This window comes from Gastrolobium bilobum, unplaced genomic scaffold (assembly GCF_033153095.1).
Source record: "Gastrolobium bilobum isolate Gb01-03AN ecotype WA unplaced genomic scaffold, APGP_CSIRO_Gbil_v1 utg6668, whole genome shotgun sequence".
NCBI classification, from domain to species: Eukaryota; Viridiplantae; Streptophyta; class Magnoliopsida; order Fabales; family Fabaceae; genus Gastrolobium; species Gastrolobium bilobum.
In genome coordinates this window covers 554,009-574,716 of record NW_026898778.1, presented here as the reverse complement: position 1 = coordinate 574,716, position 20,708 = coordinate 554,009, and the positions used below count along the sequence as shown (strand labels likewise).

Here is a 20,708-nt window from a genome sequence, read left to right as displayed (position 1 = left end):
CTCTTCCTTATAGGCCTGCTATCTTCACATGTAACAACAGCCCCATCTTCAAAAGTAACCTTGTCCTCAAGGTGTAGGGAAGGGTAAACTTTTTGAAGCTCTCTCACGGATTCCCATGATGCATCTTCAGGAACTGTTTGAGACCACTGGACCAAGACTTGCTGCTGATTTCTGCCTCTGATGGGTACTGTTTGAGAATTCAATATTGCAATGGGAACTTGGACAGGTTTGTTCTCCATGCTCTCAAAAGGCAGAGGTGAGGCACTAAGAGTTGATGAACCATGAAAAGGTTTCAAGCTTGAAATGTGGAAGGTAGGATGGATTTGACTACCTTCCGGTAACTTCAGCTGATAAGCAACAGAGACAATGACTTTCTGAATTGGAAAGGGGCCAAAATATCTCTTAGCAAGCTTGTGGTTTGCTCTCCTTGCAACTGATAATTGTCTATAGGGCTGAAGACGCACTAGAACCAGATCACCTACTTGAAAAGTGTGATCTCTACGGTGCCTATATGCTTGAAGCTTCATGCGATGTTGAGCACGTTGCAAGTTGAGCTTGAGACTTGCTAATACTTCATCTCTCTTCTGAAGTAAAGAGTCCAAAGCCTCTATTTTGATCAAGCCTCTTGGATACATAGGGAACATCACTGGTGTTCTCCCATACAGAGCCTGAAATGGTGAAGTATTAATGGAAGAGTGAAAAGAGGTATTATAATGCAACTCTGCCCAGCAAAGATAGGAAGACCAAACATGATTCTGTTCTGAACAAAAAGCTCTAAGGTACTGTTCAATATATATGTTGGTCACCTCAGTTTGGCCGTCTGATTGAGGATGATAAGCTGAGGTTGCATGGAGTTTTGTACCACTCAACTGAAATAATTTCCTCCAAAAATTGCTCAAAAATACTGGATCACGATCAGAAACTAAGGATCTAGGAAATCCATGAAGTTTCACAATCATGTTACAAAACAGATGAGCCACTGTTGCAGCAGTGTAAGAAGTAGGTAATGGACCAAAATGTCCATATTTCGTGAGTCTATCAACCACAACTAAAATGGTGGTAAATCCTTGTGACTTTGGTAAGGCCGTAATAAAATCCAAAGTTAAATCATCAAAGAGAGCTTCGGGAATGGGCAATGGATTTAACAATCCCAATGGAGCTTGGGTAGAAGTCTTCACCTGTTGACAAATGGTGCATAAAGTGATGAAATCCTGGACTTCCTTGCGCATGTTCTTCCAAAAGAAGGAAGCTGAGAGTCGAAGGAAAGTCCTCAAGACACCTGCATGGCCTCCCAATGGTGTGCAATGGGCTTCAGTAATGAGAATGGCCTTAAGTTGGGATTGTGTACCCAACATGAATCTGTCCTTGTGAAACAGAATGCCATCTTTACATGTGATGAAGGGGTCCTTGTTTGTACCATTAACCAATGACTGATGTATAGTCAATAGGTCTTGGTCTGACAAATTTTCGGACTTAATTTGATTAATTAAATCAAATTTTGGTTCAGATACCAAAGCTAGAACCGTACCTTGCACCATGTCATCATGTTGTCTTGATAAAGAGTCTGCCACCACATTGGAAAGTCCTGTTTTATACTCAATGCTGAAACTATAACCAAGAAGCTTAGACATGTACTTTTGTTGTTCAGGAGTCTGAATTGTTTGGGTGAGCAATTGTCTCAAGCTTTGATGATCTGTCCTTATCACAAAATGAGAACCTAGGAGGTAATGTCTCCACCTCTTGACAACCTCAGTTAGTGCATATAACTCTCGGACATAGGTAGAAGCTACTGCCATTTTCACCCCCAATTTCTTACTAAAAAATGAAATAGGCTTTCCCTTTTGTAACAAAACAGCCCCTACTCCAGAATTTGATGCATCCGACTCAATGACAAAAGAAGAACTAAAATCTGGAAGATTTAAAACAGGTGTGGTGGACATGGCCACTTTCAACTTTTGGAAGGATACATCAGCTTCAGGAGTCCATGAAAATTTGTCCTGTTTCAACAGTTCAGTTAGTGAATGGGCTATTGAAGCATAATGTTGTACAAACCTCCTATAATATCCTGTTAAACCAAGAAAAGCCCTTAGTTGCTTGATGGAATGAGGTATAGGCCAGTCTGTTATTGCAGATAGCTTCCTTGGATCAGCCTTCACACCAGAAACAGTCACTACATGGCCCAGATAGGCTATCTCCTGCACACCAAACTCACATTTACTGAGTTTAACAAAAAAAGAATGTTGTAATAAGCACCTCAGGGTAATTTCCAAATGTTGGACATGTGCATCCATGGAAGAGCTGTAGATCAACACATCATCAAAGAAAACCACTATAAATTTGCGCAAATAAGGTTTGAAAATTTTGTTCATTGCCGCTTAAAAAGTAGCCGGTGCATTTGTTAATCCAAATGGCATGACAGAAAATTCGTAGTGACCTTCGTGTGTTCTAAAAGCGGTCTTGTGAATATCTTCAGATTTCATGCGGATTTGATGATAACCCGATCTCAAATCCAATTTGCTAAAAACTGAAGCTCCAAATAGTTCATCCAACAACTCATCTATGGTTGGAATTGGGAAAACATCCTTGACTGTTATGGAATTAAGAGCACGGTAATCTATACACATGCGCCAACTATTATCCTGTTTTCTCACCAATAAAACTGGTGAAGAAAAAGAACTATGGCTGTATTGGATGAATCCCGAGGCTAACAAGTCATTGACCTGTTTCTCAATCTCCTCTTTTTGATGATGAGGATATCTATATGGCTTAACAGCAACAGCTTTCGAATTTTCCACTAGTTGAATAGCATGATTCATGTCTCTGTATGGTGGCAATGAATTTGGAATGGAAAATACTATGCTGCAATTGATTAAAACTGACCATAAAGCAGGATTAATCTTTTCCTTTAAAGCATGTAATTCTGACATTACCTTTGCTTGAGCCTCCTCAATCGGTTGCAGTGATAGAGTATGACAATCACCTTGCATCCTTGCTGTTAATGACTCTTCTCCTTGTTGTTGACAGCCACTCAATTCGATTGGTATGCCCTGCCATATGAATTCCATAGACAAATTATTGTAGTCATGTGTGACCTTGCCTAGCTGAGTTAACCAATGCATTCCTAGAATTACATTCAGGTCACTCAACTCAATAACCCACAAGTTAGTGATGAATCCATGGCCTTGAATTTGGAGTTTGACATTAGGACACTTTCTGTCACAAAGAAGAAATTCTCCACTTCCCATAAAGACTCTCATCTTGGAAGACTTGGTCATAGGCAATTGAAGTTCCTCAGCAAGCTTTCTTCTAATGAAGTTATGAGAGCTTCCAGAGTCTACTAACACATTAACTACTTGATTCGCAATACTGGCCTTCAACTGTATTGATCTCGGGTTATTACTCCCTGACAGAGAATGCAAGGTTGCATCAATTCTGGTTCCCTTGGTTTCTTCCAAACCCCAAACTATCTCTTCTTCTTGCTCTTCACCCGAATCTTCTACTTCACCTATAAGAAGCATCATCTTGGCCTTGCATCGATGTTTAGCTGTCCACTTTTCATCACATGTGAAGCATATACCCAGTTCTCTTTTCTGTCGAATTTCCTCAGGGGACAGCTTTCGAACAAGTACTGTAGGTGGTGCTGGTAAAGCAAGTGTGCGGGATGATTGAATAGCTAAAGGAGTAGGTTTGTCAATTTTAATTGGTGAGTGGGGACGATGAAATGGTTTCTTGGTATGATTTGTATGATTTGTGAACGATGAACGAAGCTCAGAATGATGGGTATCATAAGCTAATGCTAATTGCATAGCTTGATGCAAACTAGTGGGCCAATGCAACTGAATTGCTCCCTGGAGATCAGGTTGCAATCCCGAAATGAAAAGAACCATTAAAAGGTTATCACTGAGATCATGAACCTGATTCAGCAATCGTTGAAATTCACGCATATAATCTGCCAAGGAACCATTTTGGGTCAATTTGGCAAGAACTCCTCGGACATCTCTGTAATGTGACGAACCAAAGCGTTGTCGCACAGCCGTAGTGAACTCCTCCCATGTCTGTACAGTACCGCTATTAAAGATCCATTGAAACCAATCTCCGGCAGCGCTGTTCATCTTCAACCCTACGATCTGAACCTTGAGATGATCCGGAGTCTGTTGGAGACGAAAAAACAATTCGGATTTGAAGATCCAATTGTTAGGGTCTTGACCCTCAAAGGAAGGGATCTCCATCTTCATAAAACGCAGAGATCCTCGATCATCAGAACCCATTGGTGACTGGTGGTGGTTGAACTGCGATTGGGGATTTGTGGGTTGTGTTTGAGGAAAACGAGACATAAATTCTCTGAGTTGTGTCTCCATTGAAGCAAATCGCATTTCAATCGACTCATTCACCTGATCTAACCGCTGATGAACCTGATCCCGGTGAGTGTTGAATTCTTCGGCCAAGTCTTGAACCCTCATGATGGATGGGTCAAAATGGAAGCACCAGTTGATACAATACGCGAAATTGTATCTGACCAGAGAGAGAGAATTAACAGGAAACAGAAAACAATTCTTTATTCATGATGGCCATTGTGTGTACAGTCATTGTATTATATAGTGGTCAATACTCACTTGAATGAAACACTATACATTAGGTTATGCTAACTAACAGTATACAATAGAATCAACTATTAAAATGGACCTTTCACTAACTCTATACAACATAGTCTTTTGTCCATATAGGTTCCTTTCTCTTCCTTATAGGCATGCTATCTTCACATGTAACACTCAGCTTCACAACTTTTACGGAAGTCAGTGAATAAGATTCTGGATCTCGGATCTCGACAATTACCTCGCCCTGAACTTCACCAGGTCGGGCAGCGCAGCGGAAAAATGAAATATAAAGAGGAGAGAGAAAGAGAGAGAAGGAGAACACAAATAGTTTTAACGTGGGAAAACTTTCTCCAATGAAAAAGTAAAAATCCACGGGACCTAGTCCAGTTCAAACATCCACTATGAAAATAATGGGTACAAAGAATCAAGATTCACCAAAGTGGTGGTTAACTCAACCTCTCCAACAATGGTGATAATCAAACTTTTCTAAAGATGTTTCACTCAAACTCTCTCTAGAGATCTCTCAAAATACAAAGCTCAAAGCTTTGCTCACAAATCTCTCAAATAAAATTCTTTCTCATTCTAACCTAGCCTCCACCCTCAACTAATGAATATATAAAGGAGGTGGAATCTAGGGTTTAGGGTTTTTAGGAAACCCCTCAATGGGCTTGGACTTAGCATTGAAGGAGGAAACCCAACAAATCCCCCCCTCCAACTTCAATGTGTCGGCTTCAGCATCAACCCGGCTCCTTCACAGCAGTCTTCAAACTTTCTTGTTGGAACCGACTTCGTCATCATGTCGGAACAATTTTGGTCAGTGTGCAATTTGACGAGTTCGAGCTCTCCACCTTCCACCACATCCCGGATCCAGTGATACCTCACATCAATGTGCTTACTGCGGGAGTGATAAGTCAAATTCTTGGCAAGATGGATTGCGCTTTGATTGTTACAACCCAGCTCGTACTTGTCTTGATCATGGCCGAGTTCCATGAGGAACTTCTTCATCTACAACATATCTTTGCTTGCCTCAGTCGCGGTAATATACTCAGCCTCGATTGTCGATAGTGCAACACATTTATGAAGTCTTGATTGCCAAGAGACAGCTCCTCCAGAAAATCTCATCATGTATCCCGTCGTCGACTTCCTCGAGTCAGAATCTCCTCCCAAATCAGAATCCGAGTAGCCTTGCAACTCGGCTTTGCCTTCTCCAAATCGGAGAAATAAGTTGGTTGTACCTCGGAGGTACTTGAAGATCCACTTCATTGCTTCTCAGTGCTCTTTGCCGGGGTTTGACAGATACTGGCTCACCATTACAACAACATATGCCATGTCAGGTCTAGTGCAAACCATTGCATACATCAAGCTTCCGATGGCGGATTGGTACGGGATCTTCAGCATCTCGTCTTTGTCTTGATCAGATCTCGGACATTGCTTCTGGTTCAGCTTTATGTGTTCGTCTAGGGGGTGCTCACTGTTTTGGCTTTGTCCATGCTGAATCTCTTCAGAATCTTCTCAATATACTTCTCTTGACTCAGCCACAATAGCTTCTTTTGTCTATCTCGGATAATCTTGATTCTGAGAATCAGCTTTGCAGGGCCGAGGTCCTTCATTCCAAAGGACGAGCTCAACGCCTTCTTCAGGGCGGCTATTCTCGATTTTTCTTTCCCTACAATAAGCATGTCATCAATATATAACAACAAAATCAAAAAATCTCTGCTCTCATACCTTTTCACAAATATGCAGTGGTCGGCTTCTGTCTTTTTAAACTTGTGATCAGTCATGAATGATTCAAACTTCTTGTTCCAATGCCGAGGTGCTTGCTTTAAGCCATAGAGGCTCTTTTTCAACTGATATACCATTTCTTCTTGGTCTGGAGCTCGGAACCCCTCAGGTTGTTCCATATATATCTCTTCTTCTAAATCACCGTGAAGAAATGCCGTCTTCACATCCATTTGATCTACCTCGAGGTCCATCGAAGCCGCCATGGCTAACACGGTTCGGACCGAGTTCATTTCCACCACATGTCCATTCTCTTCGTTCTTAATCTTGTAGACCCATTTATTTTTCAAAGCTCGTCTTCTTTTAGGCAACTTGGTCAGCTCATAAGTATGATTTTCGTGCAGAGACTTCATCTTGTCTTGCATTGCCTTTTCCCATTCTTCTTTTTCTGAGCTCGTCACAGCCTCATCATAACTCTGAGGCTCACTGTCTTAAGCTACAACGGTGTATTCATCAGATGAGTATCTTGTAGACAGTCTTCTTTCTCGAGTTGGATATCTCGGTTGTTCTTCATCTTGAGAACCCGGTTCATCATTCTCATCCTGAATCTAATCATCAACTCAGACTTTAGTGTCTTGGTCATCATCAGCTTGTTGTTGGTCATCAATTTCTTCATTTTCTTGATCTTCTTCCCCTGCTTCAGCTCATACAGGAGGGATGGGTTCTTCACGTCTGACAGTAACGCAGACTTTGGGCTTCGAGATGTCATGAATGGTCTCATCTTCATGAAAGATCACATCTCAGCTTCTCACTATCTTCTTATTGATTGGATCCCAAAGTCGGAACCCGAGCTCACATCTCGGCCAATCAAGATAAATGTATTCTTTAGTCTTCTCATTGAGTTTTCCCTTTTATCTTTAGGGATATGCACGAAAGCTCGGCATCCAAACACCTTCAATTGATTATAGGCCGCTTTCCGATCTGTCCAGACTTCTTCTGGAATCTCTCCTTCAAGTGGCCGTGATGGTGAGAGGTTGATCAAGTCAACAGCAGTTCTGAGGGCTTCTCCCCAGAATGATTTCGGCAATCCGGCATTGGATAGCATACTTCAGACCTTCTCTTCAATAGTCAGGTTCATCCTCTTAGCAAGTCCATTCCATTGTGGAGTCTTTGGGGGCGTCTTCTCAAGTCGAATCTCGGACACTCTGCAGTATGCATCAAAAGGGTCGCAATACTCACCACCATTGTCAGATCAGACCACCTTCAATTTCTTGTCAATCTCCTTTTCAACCATAGCATGAAACTCTTTAAAGAATTGGAGTACCTGGTCTTTAGATTTCAAATAATAAACCCCCACTTTGCGGGAGTGGTCATCAATAAATGAAACAAAGTACTGAGCTCCTCCAAGGGATCTTTTCAACATGGAGCAAACATCAGTATGGACGAGGTCAAGAATATACCTGCGTCTTCTGGGTTGATCTGATTTCACAAAAGAAACCCGGTGCTGCTTTCCAGCTAGGCAGTGCATGTAACTCTCCAACGCTTGGCCTTTCAACCCGATTAATAATCCTTTCTTGTGCAGGATTTGGAGCCCTTTCACACTCATGTGGCCGAGGCGCTTGTGCCATAACTCCAAGCTAGGTCCATCTCGGACAGAATTGGCTTCTCCGCCATTGATCTTTCCTTGCATCACGTACAAGGAGCCTTCCTTCTTACCTCGGGCAACAACCAAGTTTTCCTTGGCTAGCTTCCATTTAACACTCCCAAAGTAGTTCACTAACCCGGCGTCATCAAGCTTGCCTACCGAGATTAGGTTCAATCGTGCGTCAAGAACATGCCTTACATCTTTCAACACAAGTCGGCACCCAATATCCGTGGTCAGGGTCACATCACCAACACTAACAGTCTTGCTGGTCACTTGATTTTCCATCTTCACGACTCCAAAATCACCACCTAGGTAAGAGGAGAAAAAACCTTTGTGTGGAGTAACGTGGAAGGAGGTACCAGAGTCAACAATCCAGGTGCAGTCATCATATGCAACATTCAAATAATTATCCTCACCTAGGAGGAAAATCTCGGCATCCGAGTTGGCAGCCACAACAGTGGTGCTCTTGTCTTCCTTTTTCTTGTGAATAATCTGATCCGGCTTCAAGAGCCGTTCTTCTCATCATTCTGCAGGGTCTAGCAGGCTGGCTTCTTATGACCTGTCTTTCCACAGTAGAAGCACTTCAAATTATATTTCGGCTTTAACCAACCTCTGGACTTTCCTCTTCTATCACGATCTCGACCCCAGCTCTTGCTTCTGCCTCGGGAGTCGGATTTCCCCTTGTTCTTAGCAACGTTGGCCTCAGACGTGCTCGAAACACCTCGTTCTCTTCTCCTGGCTTCTTCGTTCAGGAGGCTGGCTGTCACGACATCCATCTTCAATTTTCCATCTGGAGTCGAATTACTCAAGGTCACCATCAGAGTATCTCAACTTTCTGGCAGCGAGCTCAACAGCAGCAAAGCCTGCATCTCGTCATCAATTTTCATCTCAGCCTTTGACAGCTGATTCACAATACCTTTGTAGGTGTTGAGGTGTTATATCATGCTCATGCTGCCCTTGTATTCCAGCTTCACAAGTCGGCGAACCAGGTGTGCTTTGTTCCTGGGAGTCTTCTTTTGAATCATGGACTCCAGCTTCGTCCACAACTCGTACGCGTTCGTGAACTCGGACACGTGCTCAAAGAGACTTTTGTCAATGTATTTTCTAATTGTAGCGACCGCCTTACGACTCTGGATCTCTCACTCCTTATCGGTCTTGCCAGCCGGTCTCTAATCAAGGATAATGGGCTCATGTAAATCTTTACAGTAGAGATGATCTTCCATCATCGGTCTCCAATACATGAAATTGTCTGCTGTCAGCTTGAACATATGCCACTGGTCTCCATCTCGTCTCCCTCAGAACCCGTCGAACTCGGGCTCTGATATCACTGTTGGGAAATCGGTTCCCTCAAGCTCGGCTTCACAGCCTTTATGGAAGTCAGTCAACAAGATCCTGGATCTCGGATCTCGGCAATTACCTCGGCTTGAACTTCACCAGATCGGGCAGCGCGGTGGAAAAACGAAAATATAAAAAGGAGAGAGGGAGAAAGAGAACACAAACAGTTTTAACGTGAGAAAATCTTCTCCAATGAAGAAGTAAAAACCCACGGGACCTACTCCAGTTCAAACATCCACTATGAACATAATGGGTACAAAGAATCAAGATTCACCAAAGTGGTGGTTAACTCAACCTCTCCAACAATGGTGATAATCAAACTTCCCTAGAGATGTTTCACTCAAACTCTCTCTAGAGATCTCTCAAAATACAAAGCTCAAAGCTTTGCTCACAAATCTCTCAAATAAATTTCTCTCTCATTCTAACCTACCTCCACCCTCAACTAATGAATATATAGAGGAGGTGGAATCTAGGGTTTAGGATTTTTAGGAAACCCCTCAATGGGCTTGAGCTTAACATTGAAGGAGGAAGCCCAACAATAAGGACATTATAAATAGAATAATACAACACAAATAATTAAGTTATATGATAGTTTGTGAACAAAGAAACTTATAATATCTATTGATAGAATAATTACTATTATTATTTTTTAAATATCACTTTTTTTGCATATTGTTTTGCGTGCAATAAGGTTAAGATAATGAAGGAGAAGCTTTTTTTTTTGTCTTTTTCTACTTTTGTTGTGTGAGTTTGTGACCAAGGTTGTTGAATCGTAATATGTATTGTATATCATTAAGCCAATTTTTTGTATTGTGTATCATGAATTGTATCGAATAGTAAGATATAAAAAATAATGAAAAAGAATTAAAAAATATATAATATTATATAAACCTAAATTCTAAAAAGAATTCAATCAACAAAATACATAAGTAACTAAAATTCAAATAAGTTATTCTCCTACTCATCAATTATTAGGACTAATATTATCACTATGGGCATCTATTGGTGACATAACTAATACTAATTTTTGCTGATTGATTTTTGAATTTAAATTACAAATCAAATCTTTATTTTCTTTTTCTTATTAATAATGATTTTTCAAGTTTTTTTTTAGAGTAAACACTATTTTTGGTCTCTGGCAATATCTACGAAATCCTTTTTAGTCCCTGGCAATAAAAAAGGACCAAATTGGTCCCTAACAGTATGTAAAAAGGGCCACGTTAGTGACGGAGGAGTTGACATAAGGACTAATGTGGCCCTTTTTTCATAATTTTAGGGACCAATTTGGTCCTTTTTTATTGCCAGGGACTAAAAAGGATTTCGTAGATATTGCCAGGGACCAAAAAGAATGTTTACTCTTTTTTTTAATTAGAATCACAAATTACATCTTTATATACTTTTCCCAAGTAATAGACTTTAAAAAAAAATTCATATGAAAATTGTCAATTTTGATTTGATTTTCATATCGTAAAATACACGATTCGATACTGTATTGTGCAATGTAACGACACACAATCTGATACAACCAACCAATATATATCGCGGAGATATGAATCGTATCGTATCACATTATACGTATGGTTGGTATGGTTGCGACTGATATTTTGTAACCTATTTTAGCAAGTAACCAAAATTTAAAGATTTATGTTTTCTCCTTAAATTACTATTTGTTGTGCAGTCGTTACTTATTCTTTAACATATCAAACACACCCTAAGTCTTCGATTGGTTCAATTCTACAGAATAATAAATGTAACAAGGTGCAAGCTTTATGGAATAAGGTGTTGAATCATATTTCGTCATTTTACTTTTGTCACTCTCATATTTCCAGTCTGTGTGGTCATAATAATAACTCAAGTCGTGAACAAACTCGGACCAAAAACATATCAAGGGACGGGGAAAATAATAATTAAGGGGGTATTTGGTAGAGGAAATTCCGAGAATATGGCGAAAAAATGAGTTTTTTGGTAATGTTATCAAAGTTGTTTGGTAGACCAAAATATTACCGGGATTTTTATCAGAATTTTCATATCTAATTTTCAATTTTCCTGGGAAAGTGCGTGGTATTTTTGGGTGGTTTATATTTTACACATAAAATAAAATTCAGAGAAAATCACATTTTTAAATTATTATTTTTTAAGAGATCTTCTATCAAATATAGATAAATTAGGTTACCACCCTCACCTTCCCGGCAATCTGAAAATAAACTCTCTACCAAACACTCTTTAAGGAAAATCAAAGAAAACACAGAGTGAATGGAATTTTTTTTTTTTTTTGGTATAACAACCCTAACTACCTTTTTAGAAGAGTTAGCCGCCCGACTCGAAATTAATCTCATTACCAGCTTAAAAACTTGAAACTTGGAGATACCCAGGTAAGTGAAAATTTAAATGAACAATAATAATTTATAGTATAATTAATGAACTTAAAAATGACATTGGAAAAACGCTTAATTTGTTTAAACTACTTTAGTTTTTAATTAAAACAACATTTATAAATTAATATTTAACTTAATTGCTTTTTGAAACTGTTTTCTCAATGCTCTAGCAACTCACAACATGAAGGCTTTATACTCTCTTTTTATTTTATCTTTTACTATAAAATTAAGCACATTTTTTAAAACAATGATAAATATGCAAATTAAATCGTTTTTCCTTCTTCTATTTGAAATTTATTACAAAACTTGGACATATTTAGGACTTAGTTATTACTTCTTAACTTTCAAGTTCTGGAACAATCAGGAAGGACAACGCGTTGACGATAGACGATAGTATCATATCAAAGTCAGTGATATATAGCATTTAATAAATAATGATTAGACTAAACAAAATAAATCTTGGTCCGAAACCAGGCCAAATTTAGCAATCTGAGATAAACACTTCCAAATGTCTATACCAAAAGAAAAACATATAGAAAGCTCTAGCTGCTACATCAGGATTGAATATCAGGCAGCATTCAGCATGCAGCAGTAACTATAATGGTAGTTGACATTAGGCTCGTCACTTTGGAATGCCAACTCTTCTGACCTTACTGGGTTTGGAAAGAGACTCTTGAGGGTTGTAGTTTTAATCCAGTCAGCCACAGAGATAAACCTATCATTCACCATCTGTATGGATCCTAAGATTCTTGTACTTCTAATAGTCTTCCTCATGAAGGGCAACATTCAAGTCAAAAAGGGGTCTCCCTCCCTGCTCTGTCTGTGGTTCCAAGTCATTCTGATTGTCTCTATTATTGTCACCATCTGTAGAAGGGGAACGTGAGTAAAGAAAGAGAAAACTCCACACAGGAGAGAAAGAGAGATTTACCTGCTATGCTTGTGGTAAAGTTTTTGTACAGTCTTAAAGCATCAGGTAACATCAAAATATTGTAGGACAATACGTCTCTCTTCAACTCTTGGCACATCTCTTTAAAGCCGTACTTGCGCTTCCACATCTCAGTAGTCTTCCGAAAAGATGGAAAGATCAAGTTTTCAACTTTAAGACTGCACAGGAACTGGAAAAGGAAGGCCTGACCATTAGAAATTGTCTAGGTATATAGAATATTGTTATGAATGGCATTGATAGCAAACTAACTAGGGGGAAATTGGGGAGTTGTTTTAAGATCCTTCTATAATCTCTACATAGATTATACACGACTGAATGAATATTCGATAAGAGATCATGGGACTTTGATAACCACTTACCGATTCAATTACAGTCAGTAATGCCCGGGAAATTCCTTGGCGCCTGTATGCCTCTTCTGTGGCAATAAAAGGCATTTCTGCAATCCTCCTACCATGAAATCTATAGAGGCAGGAAGTAACAATTGAATAACAGTATGTATCACAGTCTTCGTTAACACAAAACAAAATTATAAATCTTTATTTCAAGGGCAGAGAGCATCTGAGCACGAGGAGCATTGCAAAGTTACAGTCTTACAGGAGTGTTCACAAACTCAATAACCAAAAAAGTTGGAAAGATTAACAAACAAAAAAAGGATACCTTACACAAGCTGCTGCGATGATCTCGTCATCTTTCTCCAGGATAAATGTATAAAATCGGCTAAAATTAATCCTGGATAAGTTTGATCTGAATAGTAAATGACAGCAATTGATCAAATGGTTGTATTCTTGATACTTATATGAAAAGTAGAAGACTATTAGCGTAATTAGAAAGTTTTGAATGGAAATACAAATTAATGGCAGCAGCAGTAACGAGTTACATGCTTTAAGACAGGGAAAACTAAGCTTTGCAACAATGTGGAATTATACCATCAATGTGCTTACCCTCGACTGTAAACTATACTTTCAACCAGATTGATGCCTGTGTGCCGGTCAATTATTGTGTTAAAAGCTTCATTCATTAACATCCAAGTAGCTGCAACCTTTGAATTATTTTCTATATGTGAGTTCCTAGCAGCAGAGACCACCTTGGGGGTCATATCCATTTGGCGGATAACTCTCCAAGAGTATCTTGCAAAGACATCATTTCTGGTTCCAAGTGAGCTTTCCAATTTCTCATAGATCTTTCAGAAAGCACATAGTCAAAATTCTAAATGTCATGCAAAAAACACAAAAATAATATCTTCCAAAAATAATATTTGATGCACAAATCATAGAGAAAGAATATGTACCTCTCTGCAACCTGGCCCACAATATAATCTTGAACAGTTAAGGTCCAGCGTTTCTTTTGAGAATTCTTTTTCAAATTCTTTAAAGCACCCCCAGTGAACTACAAAAGCATGAAAAATGCTTTTTCAGCAACATCAATGGATTATGTCATATAAATTGGGGTAGGGAAAAAAAAATGAAAGGGGGGGGGGGGGGGGGGGGGGGGGGGGGGGGGGGGGAGCTGTGATATGCCAGTATGGAAAGCTTTAACCCACCACCCAGAATAGGAGACAAAAAACGAGATCGAAAGAAAAAGCTACATGGACCATGAGAGAAATCTTACACTTCTTGTCGCACTGAGAGCATGTGATGAATTCCTTACTATCCCCGCCAATTCCACAGTATTTGCATATGCAGTATGGACATAACCAATTGTTATGGGGAACCCTCTGTAATTAAAAAGGAAGAAATTGACAATAATTATGTAGACCATCAAATATATCTACACCAGAGTAACTGTTTCTATAGAAACATATGAAGACCATTTCCAGAAAAGAAAAAAAAAAATGATTACCTCCATATTCATACAAGATGGATGATATGTGGAGGGACACTGGTCACAACAGATTAATTCTCCCCCATCTCCGCAGATTGAACAAGCATCATCATTTTGGTCTGCAACACTTCCTTTTAGCACATACGAAAACCGACACCGGCGTTTTCGTTCCCTGGCATCCTGCCAAGCAGCAATCAGGCAGTCTTGGAGACATGTGCCTTTCTGGAGGAGATAAATATGTTCATATGGTTGTTTAAGATCACTTCCAGCATGCTTCTCAAAGGTCCACACTGATGTTTCCCTCTGGCAACAGCTGCAAAGTATTCCACCTCTAGTAATTCTTCCTCTCAAAGCTGCATATTCCTTTGTGCCATCCATATAGCACACTTGTTCATCTTCGTCGATTAGCTTATAATCTATCAACCATGACAAAATGGTTTTTTTACTCAACCTTACTGGTACAGGTGCAAGTGAATCTTTTTTCATACTTGCAACTAGTCTTTCAGGTGATGATGGACCTTTTTCCATTATTGAACTTGGTACCGGAATATTATTTTCCTTGTTTTTCTCTCCCTTTACCGCCCTCTTTTTGGAAATGCAACTCCGTATACCCTGTATGCCCCACTTTATAGACTCTACACTTTCCTTTTTTTGCTCTCCATTAGTCGCCCTCTTTTTGGATACACAACTCCGTGTACCCTGTATGCCCCATTTTATAGGCTCCACACTTTCCTTGTTTTGCTCTCCCTTTGCCACCCTCTTTTTGGAAAAGCAACTCCGTGTACCCAGTATGCCCCATTTTATAGCCTCTGCACTTTCCCTGTTTAGCTCTCCCTTTGCCTCCCCCTTTTTGGAAATGCAACTCTGTGTACCCTTTACGCCCCATCTTATAGGCTCTACTTCCTGTCCATCACCATGTCCACCTCTTGCAACGAAACCCACACTTGAGTCCATCATTTCTGTCTCCAATACTCTTGGACTGCATAAGGTTGTTTTTCTTCTTGTTGTTAGTCTAGTAGGGCTGCACCTTGAATTCTCTGGATCAGAACTGAACGAGTCACTTCCAGGATCACTTATTTCTATATAGTTTACTCTTTGATTGCGATGCCTAAGGGTGTCGGTCATGTTGTTGGTTCTAGTCATTGAAAGTTCTGTTCTGACCATGTCAATTGAATGTGCCAAAATATCTGTTACAGAATTAGTAAACAACTTAAGTGATCCCAAAGACTTGTTATGGCGATTAACAAATACCAATGAACATTTATGAACTGAAGAAATAAAAAAGAATAATAGGGAAAGAAATGGTCAAGAAAAAAGAAAATTCAAGCAAACATCATACTCAATACACAAATAAGCGATCCACTTTAATTAAATAGAAGTTGGTTCATTTGAAAACCAAATAGGTTATGATGGCGCAATCTATGCCAGAACAGATCTTAAAATTTGTACATCAATCAACAAATTCAAATAATGAACCTTCCTGCATACATAAATGAAGTCCGCGTTAAGTAGACTTCAATCAAGGAGATCTGAACACCTTGCCTAACAGGGGAAGTCGAATCATCTGCCACATAAAATCTCAACCATACCATAAATTGTTTCAGAGGAGAAAACATACCTTCAATTTGGAAATAAGATCTTTGCCCTAGATTCTTGATGCGAAAATTTTTATAGATTCCTTTGAAGTTTGAGCATTGGTCATTGCAGAAGTAAGTAACCAGTAAATCTATGAAATGCCTGAACAACTTGAAATTGCTAAAAGAAATTTTAGTTAATATCTCAACTCAATGAAGGAATTCAATTTATATATGGTAACAAGAATGGGAAAATCGATACCAGAGGAGACCGAGAAAGCGCTCTTCTCTTCGAGTGCTTTGAAAAATGATACAAATATGTCACGTTGTGAAGCAAGACACTGGGAAACAAATTCAGACTGCACACAGTCTTCTCCAGCTAGGTGTTTAGTGCTAACAGTGACTAAAACTTGAAAATTGTCTGAAAGTGGATTCTCTAAGGCAATTGTCCTAGGAAGGATACACTGTCAATGTTTTTATATAGAAGAGGACTTTCTCTTTCCTGTTAAATTAGATTTCTCAAAAATAATTGCAATTAAACTAGAATGTAGCACCAAATTGTATTGGAAAAATCCACAAAAGCATATAGTATTGCAAATCAGATAAAAAGTACAAATCCAATCAAAATGTCAACTGCAATTTATTTGGCCCTTGTTTGTGCTGACTCAACCCTTGTCAAATGCGTTTCCTGCATTCATTGTCTAGTTCATTATTAATTGTAAGCTTCACTGTGTCGATATATTATTAGATGCATTTTTGTTGCCTGGTCTTAGATAAGAATAAGATGGGAAACTTGTGTGATTTTTTGTATCCTATTATGCCATGTAAAAAGAGTATTTGTACCGTTGCATTCCTCTTTCTGCCATGTTAGACGGGCTTACAGAATTTGTGAAATGCAGTTTCTTATGTTCTACTATATTATAATGCAAACATAAGCACAAGGAGAACTTGTGGTTAAGTATTTTAAATCTTATTCAGAGCTTTGCCATTTCATCTGATAAAGTACAACCTGAGTAACACTAATTACACTTTGATTAGAATATGGCCCTTATGTATTGATAAAGGATAGAAAATAGAGGAAATCTTTTCAGACACTTTTTTTTTTACATATACAAAACTTTTTTGTATTGACTATATATATACAGGGTAAAGGATTCTCCAGTCAATGGAGATAAGTTATCTCCAGTGAGCACAAAACAACGTCGTTTTGGGACGGAAATCAGGATGTTTTTATAATTTTAATATATTGCAGGGTTATATTAGTCTTTATCATTATAATTTTTTAATTTTATAATCTCAAAACGACGTCGAGTTCACTGGATATAATTTTATCTTCGGTGACTGGAGAAATACTTTTTCCATATATATATTAATGAAGGATAGAAAAAAGAGGAATTCCTTTCAGACACATTTTCTACATATAATTTTGGTCATATCTCATATCTTCAAGGATATGTAGCTGCCCAAAGCTGTTTTGGACTGAGCAAGTACAAGAAGTCAAGAACTACTACAAAAAATTGCCTCCAAGTTAGTAACTCACCTTAATGGCATCCAAGGACTTTCCAACAAACTATAAAGCTACTGCTTCTTGCATTGATTATGTCATTGAAAATTGTTTAGTAACTGATTATTTCTTGAGGAAACTAGCTGAATAAACACCAATGTAAATTTTCATTGGTGAAGGAATGAAAATGATGGATGGGAGAGGGGATTGTGAAATGAGTAACTAGTTACACTAAGAGAAATTAGACATTGCTTTAAATCAACCATATATAATTAGTCGTTAATTAATTTAAAAAATTTGACAGAGTAAAAGAATTCGGTAAGTTATATAGCTTTACCATTTCACGCTGTTGTTTGGTTCCGTCGCCTTGGTTGTTGGATGTAATGTTGGAAGCATGTTGATGGATTCAATCGCAAGCTTTTACTGACAGGTACCAATTTTCCCAATTCGTACCAGTGGTTTGTGATTTTCCCCATCTGCATTAGGTTTTGAGATTCACCAAATAACATGAAACAGAGGAATTGATTGCGAATTTCAACTTGGGGTTTCTCAATGTCTTTGTATTTAACCAGCAACCCCAAACTCAAAATGGAAACCCGTGCACAGATAGCAACCCCAAACGCAGAATAGAAAAGCATCTTGATTCGAATCTCAATTTCGAAGAATCTGCTTCCCTTGTTGTTGAAGATGATATGCAAAATGAAGAACTGTTCTCGGCCAAGGTTAAGGCTTGAAGCTAAATCAACTTCTCAAGTTCTCAAATTTGGATTGGACAAACATAAAGCGAATTCAGCTTAACTGTTATGGTTTCCAGTGTAATTTTCATGTTATGATAATTAGATTGAGAAACGGAATTTTTTTTTATTTAATTTTGAGTCCTTTTTTTTTCTTTTTCATGTTATGATGATAATTCTTTCTCCCACTAATAATATATTGAATTGTGTGTCACAAATTTTATTTTTATTTAATGAATAATGGGGCCGTCACATCTTATGTTTATATTAAGATTTTTTTTACTATGATATTAGAATTATTTTCCCTTAAATTTTATATCTGACTTTATTTTATTTTTTTATTTATTTATAGAGATAGGTTATTTGTCTATTTATATTTTGCCTACTTTTACTTATTTTTTTCAATATTGTTAAATTATAATTTTGTTTAACGATAAAGATTTATAAGATAAAATCAATTATTTCATCCCTTTCTCCTTCTCATTATCTTTCATCGTTTCTCTCTCCTCGACTTCAGCAATCATCATAATCCTGAAACAATTTTGCGGTTTCTCTTTTTTGGCTTATCCAAATGAAAGTGATAATCGAAAGCCAAAAAGCTTTTTTTTCGTGTCAATCACAGGTAAAAGAAACGTAAGATACTAATCAATTAAACAAACAATCAAACTATCCTTGAAATTTTAATCATCTTTGCTTTTTCTTTTTTTGGTTACAATCTTTGCTATTTCTTTAATTTATTAGAGAAAAAAAAATCAAAATTCAAACTTTATCTGCCGGTGAGAGAAACTGGAAATTTACTACAAAGACTCACCACAGTCGATGATTTTATTATTATTTTCGATCTTGTTGCAGAAGAAAAGAAAAAAAAAGAGTGCGAGAGAAAGTGAGGAAAAAGAAGAAAAAAATTTATTTTATATTATAAATATTGATATTAGATAAGATTGTAATCCAACCATATTTAAAAAAGAAGACAAAATAATTTATTCCGAAATAAAATGCCATGCTGACATGTCCAAGAAGTAACGGTTGATGAGATAATATTAATTGTCGATAAAAAAAGCGGGGGTGATATCACCTCAGGAAAGTTCCTTAAATTGCGTATATAACATGTAGGCGTTATATTTGACAATGGTTAATGCAAATAATTATTTACGGTGAACCCAAAACGATATCGTTTTGAGACAGAAATTAAGGTATTTTTATAATTATAATTTATTTCAGGGTTACAATAGTCTTTTTTATTATAATTTTTTAATTTTTCAATTTAAAATGACGTCGTTTTGCGAGCGAATATAGATAATTTATCTACGTTCACTTTAGAAATATTAAAGTCATCATTTATATGTAGTAAAGAGGAAAAAAGATGAGAGAAAAATCATAAATATGATAGACCCACTTCATTTTTTTTTTTTTGAGACAGACAAAAAAAAATTTCCTTTGAAGCAAAAATCGGCCTTGTTTGAAATCAGTTTTTAAAATTCATTTTTGATTTTCAGAACAAAAAATAAAATAAAAAATTGTTTGATAAAGCCTGTTTTGTAAAAAAATTAATTAAAAAACTGTACTATTCTTTATTTTTAGAATTAAATTTAGACAACATGTATGAGTTATTTTTTTTTTGTTTTTAACTTTGAAAAATAAAAAATACCTATTTTCATAACTATACTACAAAACATTTTTAGAAAAAAAAAATCAGAACACAATCAAATAGGCCCGATATTTCCTACAATAAAAATATAATCTCTCAATGAAAAGTGAAAATAAAATAAATTCGAAAGATAAAGGAATACATTTATTTTTGGGTTCGTTTTTTCTGCAGTTACTGCATATAAGTTATCTGCAGTAAACCCAATATGACGTCATTTTGGGGCAGAAATCATGGTGTTTTTGTAATTTTAATTTGTTTTAGGGTTATTATAGTCTTTATAATTATAATTTTTTAATCTTTCAATCCCAAAACGTCGTCGTTTTGGAAGTAAATGCAGATAACTTATCTGCACTAACTGCAGAAATATTTTTCTGTTTATTTTTTTATAAAATAATCAAGATTAGTATTAAATATAAATTACTCTTTCTTCATTTTTGTTTTATTATTCCCTTATTTTATTAAATTTTGTGATATTGAATTTATTTATGAATCGAAAAATAATAAGTATTGTATTAAATAACATGTTTAAAATTTCCATTTTGAATATGAATTTTTGGTAATAATAAATCTTATCATTTTCAAAATATCTTTATCACTTTTGAATTAATAAAAAAATTCAAAATCAAAATTTTAAAGTTTTTGTCCAACAACGTTGTACAAAATAGATTTTCAAATAAAATCTTAAACTTTTTAAAAATAAATTATTCCTATTCAATAAATATCTAAATTAATGTTTTTTTATAGATTACTATCTAAAGAATGTTTAAGAAATTTTAGTTTTTAATTAAACTTTTATTTATAATCTAATAACT

At 37.0% G+C, this 20,708-nt stretch overlaps 2 protein-coding genes across 5 annotated transcripts; both read right to left on the bottom strand.

The window, feature by feature from the left end:
- Window positions 1–2,375: 2,375 nt before the first annotated feature.
- LOC133284093 (uncharacterized) lies at window positions 2,376–4,460 on the bottom strand. The gene has a single exon (XM_061481071.1). It carries the CDS (start codon window positions 4,458–4,460, stop codon window positions 2,376–2,378), a length of 2,085 nt encoding a protein of 694 aa, XP_061337055.1.
- A 7,635-nt stretch (window positions 4,461–12,095) lies between these two features.
- On the bottom strand, window positions 12,096–18,322 carry LOC133284077 (increased DNA methylation 1-like). 4 transcript variants are annotated; one of them, XM_061481045.1, is made up of 10 exons: window positions 16,273–18,322; window positions 16,055–16,191; window positions 14,455–15,623; window positions 14,224–14,329; window positions 13,904–14,001; window positions 13,557–13,795; window positions 13,273–13,359; window positions 12,975–13,074; window positions 12,598–12,784; window positions 12,096–12,533 (listed from the first exon to the last, which is right to left on the bottom strand). In XM_061481045.1, exons 3-10 carry the CDS (start codon window positions 15,598–15,600, stop codon window positions 12,427–12,429), a joined length of 2,070 nt encoding a protein of 689 aa, XP_061337029.1. In that variant the 5' UTR covers window positions 15,601–15,623; window positions 16,055–16,191; window positions 16,273–18,322; the 3' UTR covers window positions 12,096–12,426. The 4 variants fall into 4 exon arrangements, with proteins under 4 accessions (XP_061337029.1, XP_061337028.1, XP_061337027.1 ...); XM_061481044.1 differs by having other exon boundaries at window positions 16,055–16,460; window positions 17,852–18,322; XM_061481043.1 differs by having other exon boundaries at window positions 16,055–18,322.
- Between the last annotated feature and the right edge of the window lie 2,386 nt (window positions 18,323–20,708).

What these genes read in the sequence shown, in the direction of transcription:
- LOC133284093 (XM_061481071.1), bottom strand. Translation starts at nt 4,460, where the DNA reads ATGAGGGTTCAAGACTTGGCCGAAGAATTCAACACTCACCGGGATCAG.
- LOC133284077 (XM_061481043.1), bottom strand. Translation starts at nt 15,600, where the DNA reads ATGGTCAGAACAGAACTTTCAATGACTAGAACCAACAACATGACCGAC. An exon ending in TACTGACTGTAATTGAATCG is followed by an intron (nt 12,785 to 12,974) that starts GTAAGTGGTTAT and finishes TTCCTTTTCCAG; the next exon opens with TTCCTGTGCAGTCTTAAAGT. An exon ending in CTTTACCACAAGCATAGCAG is followed by an intron (nt 12,534 to 12,597) that starts GTAAATCTCTCT and finishes CCCCTTCTACAG; the next exon opens with ATGGTGACAATAATAGAGAC.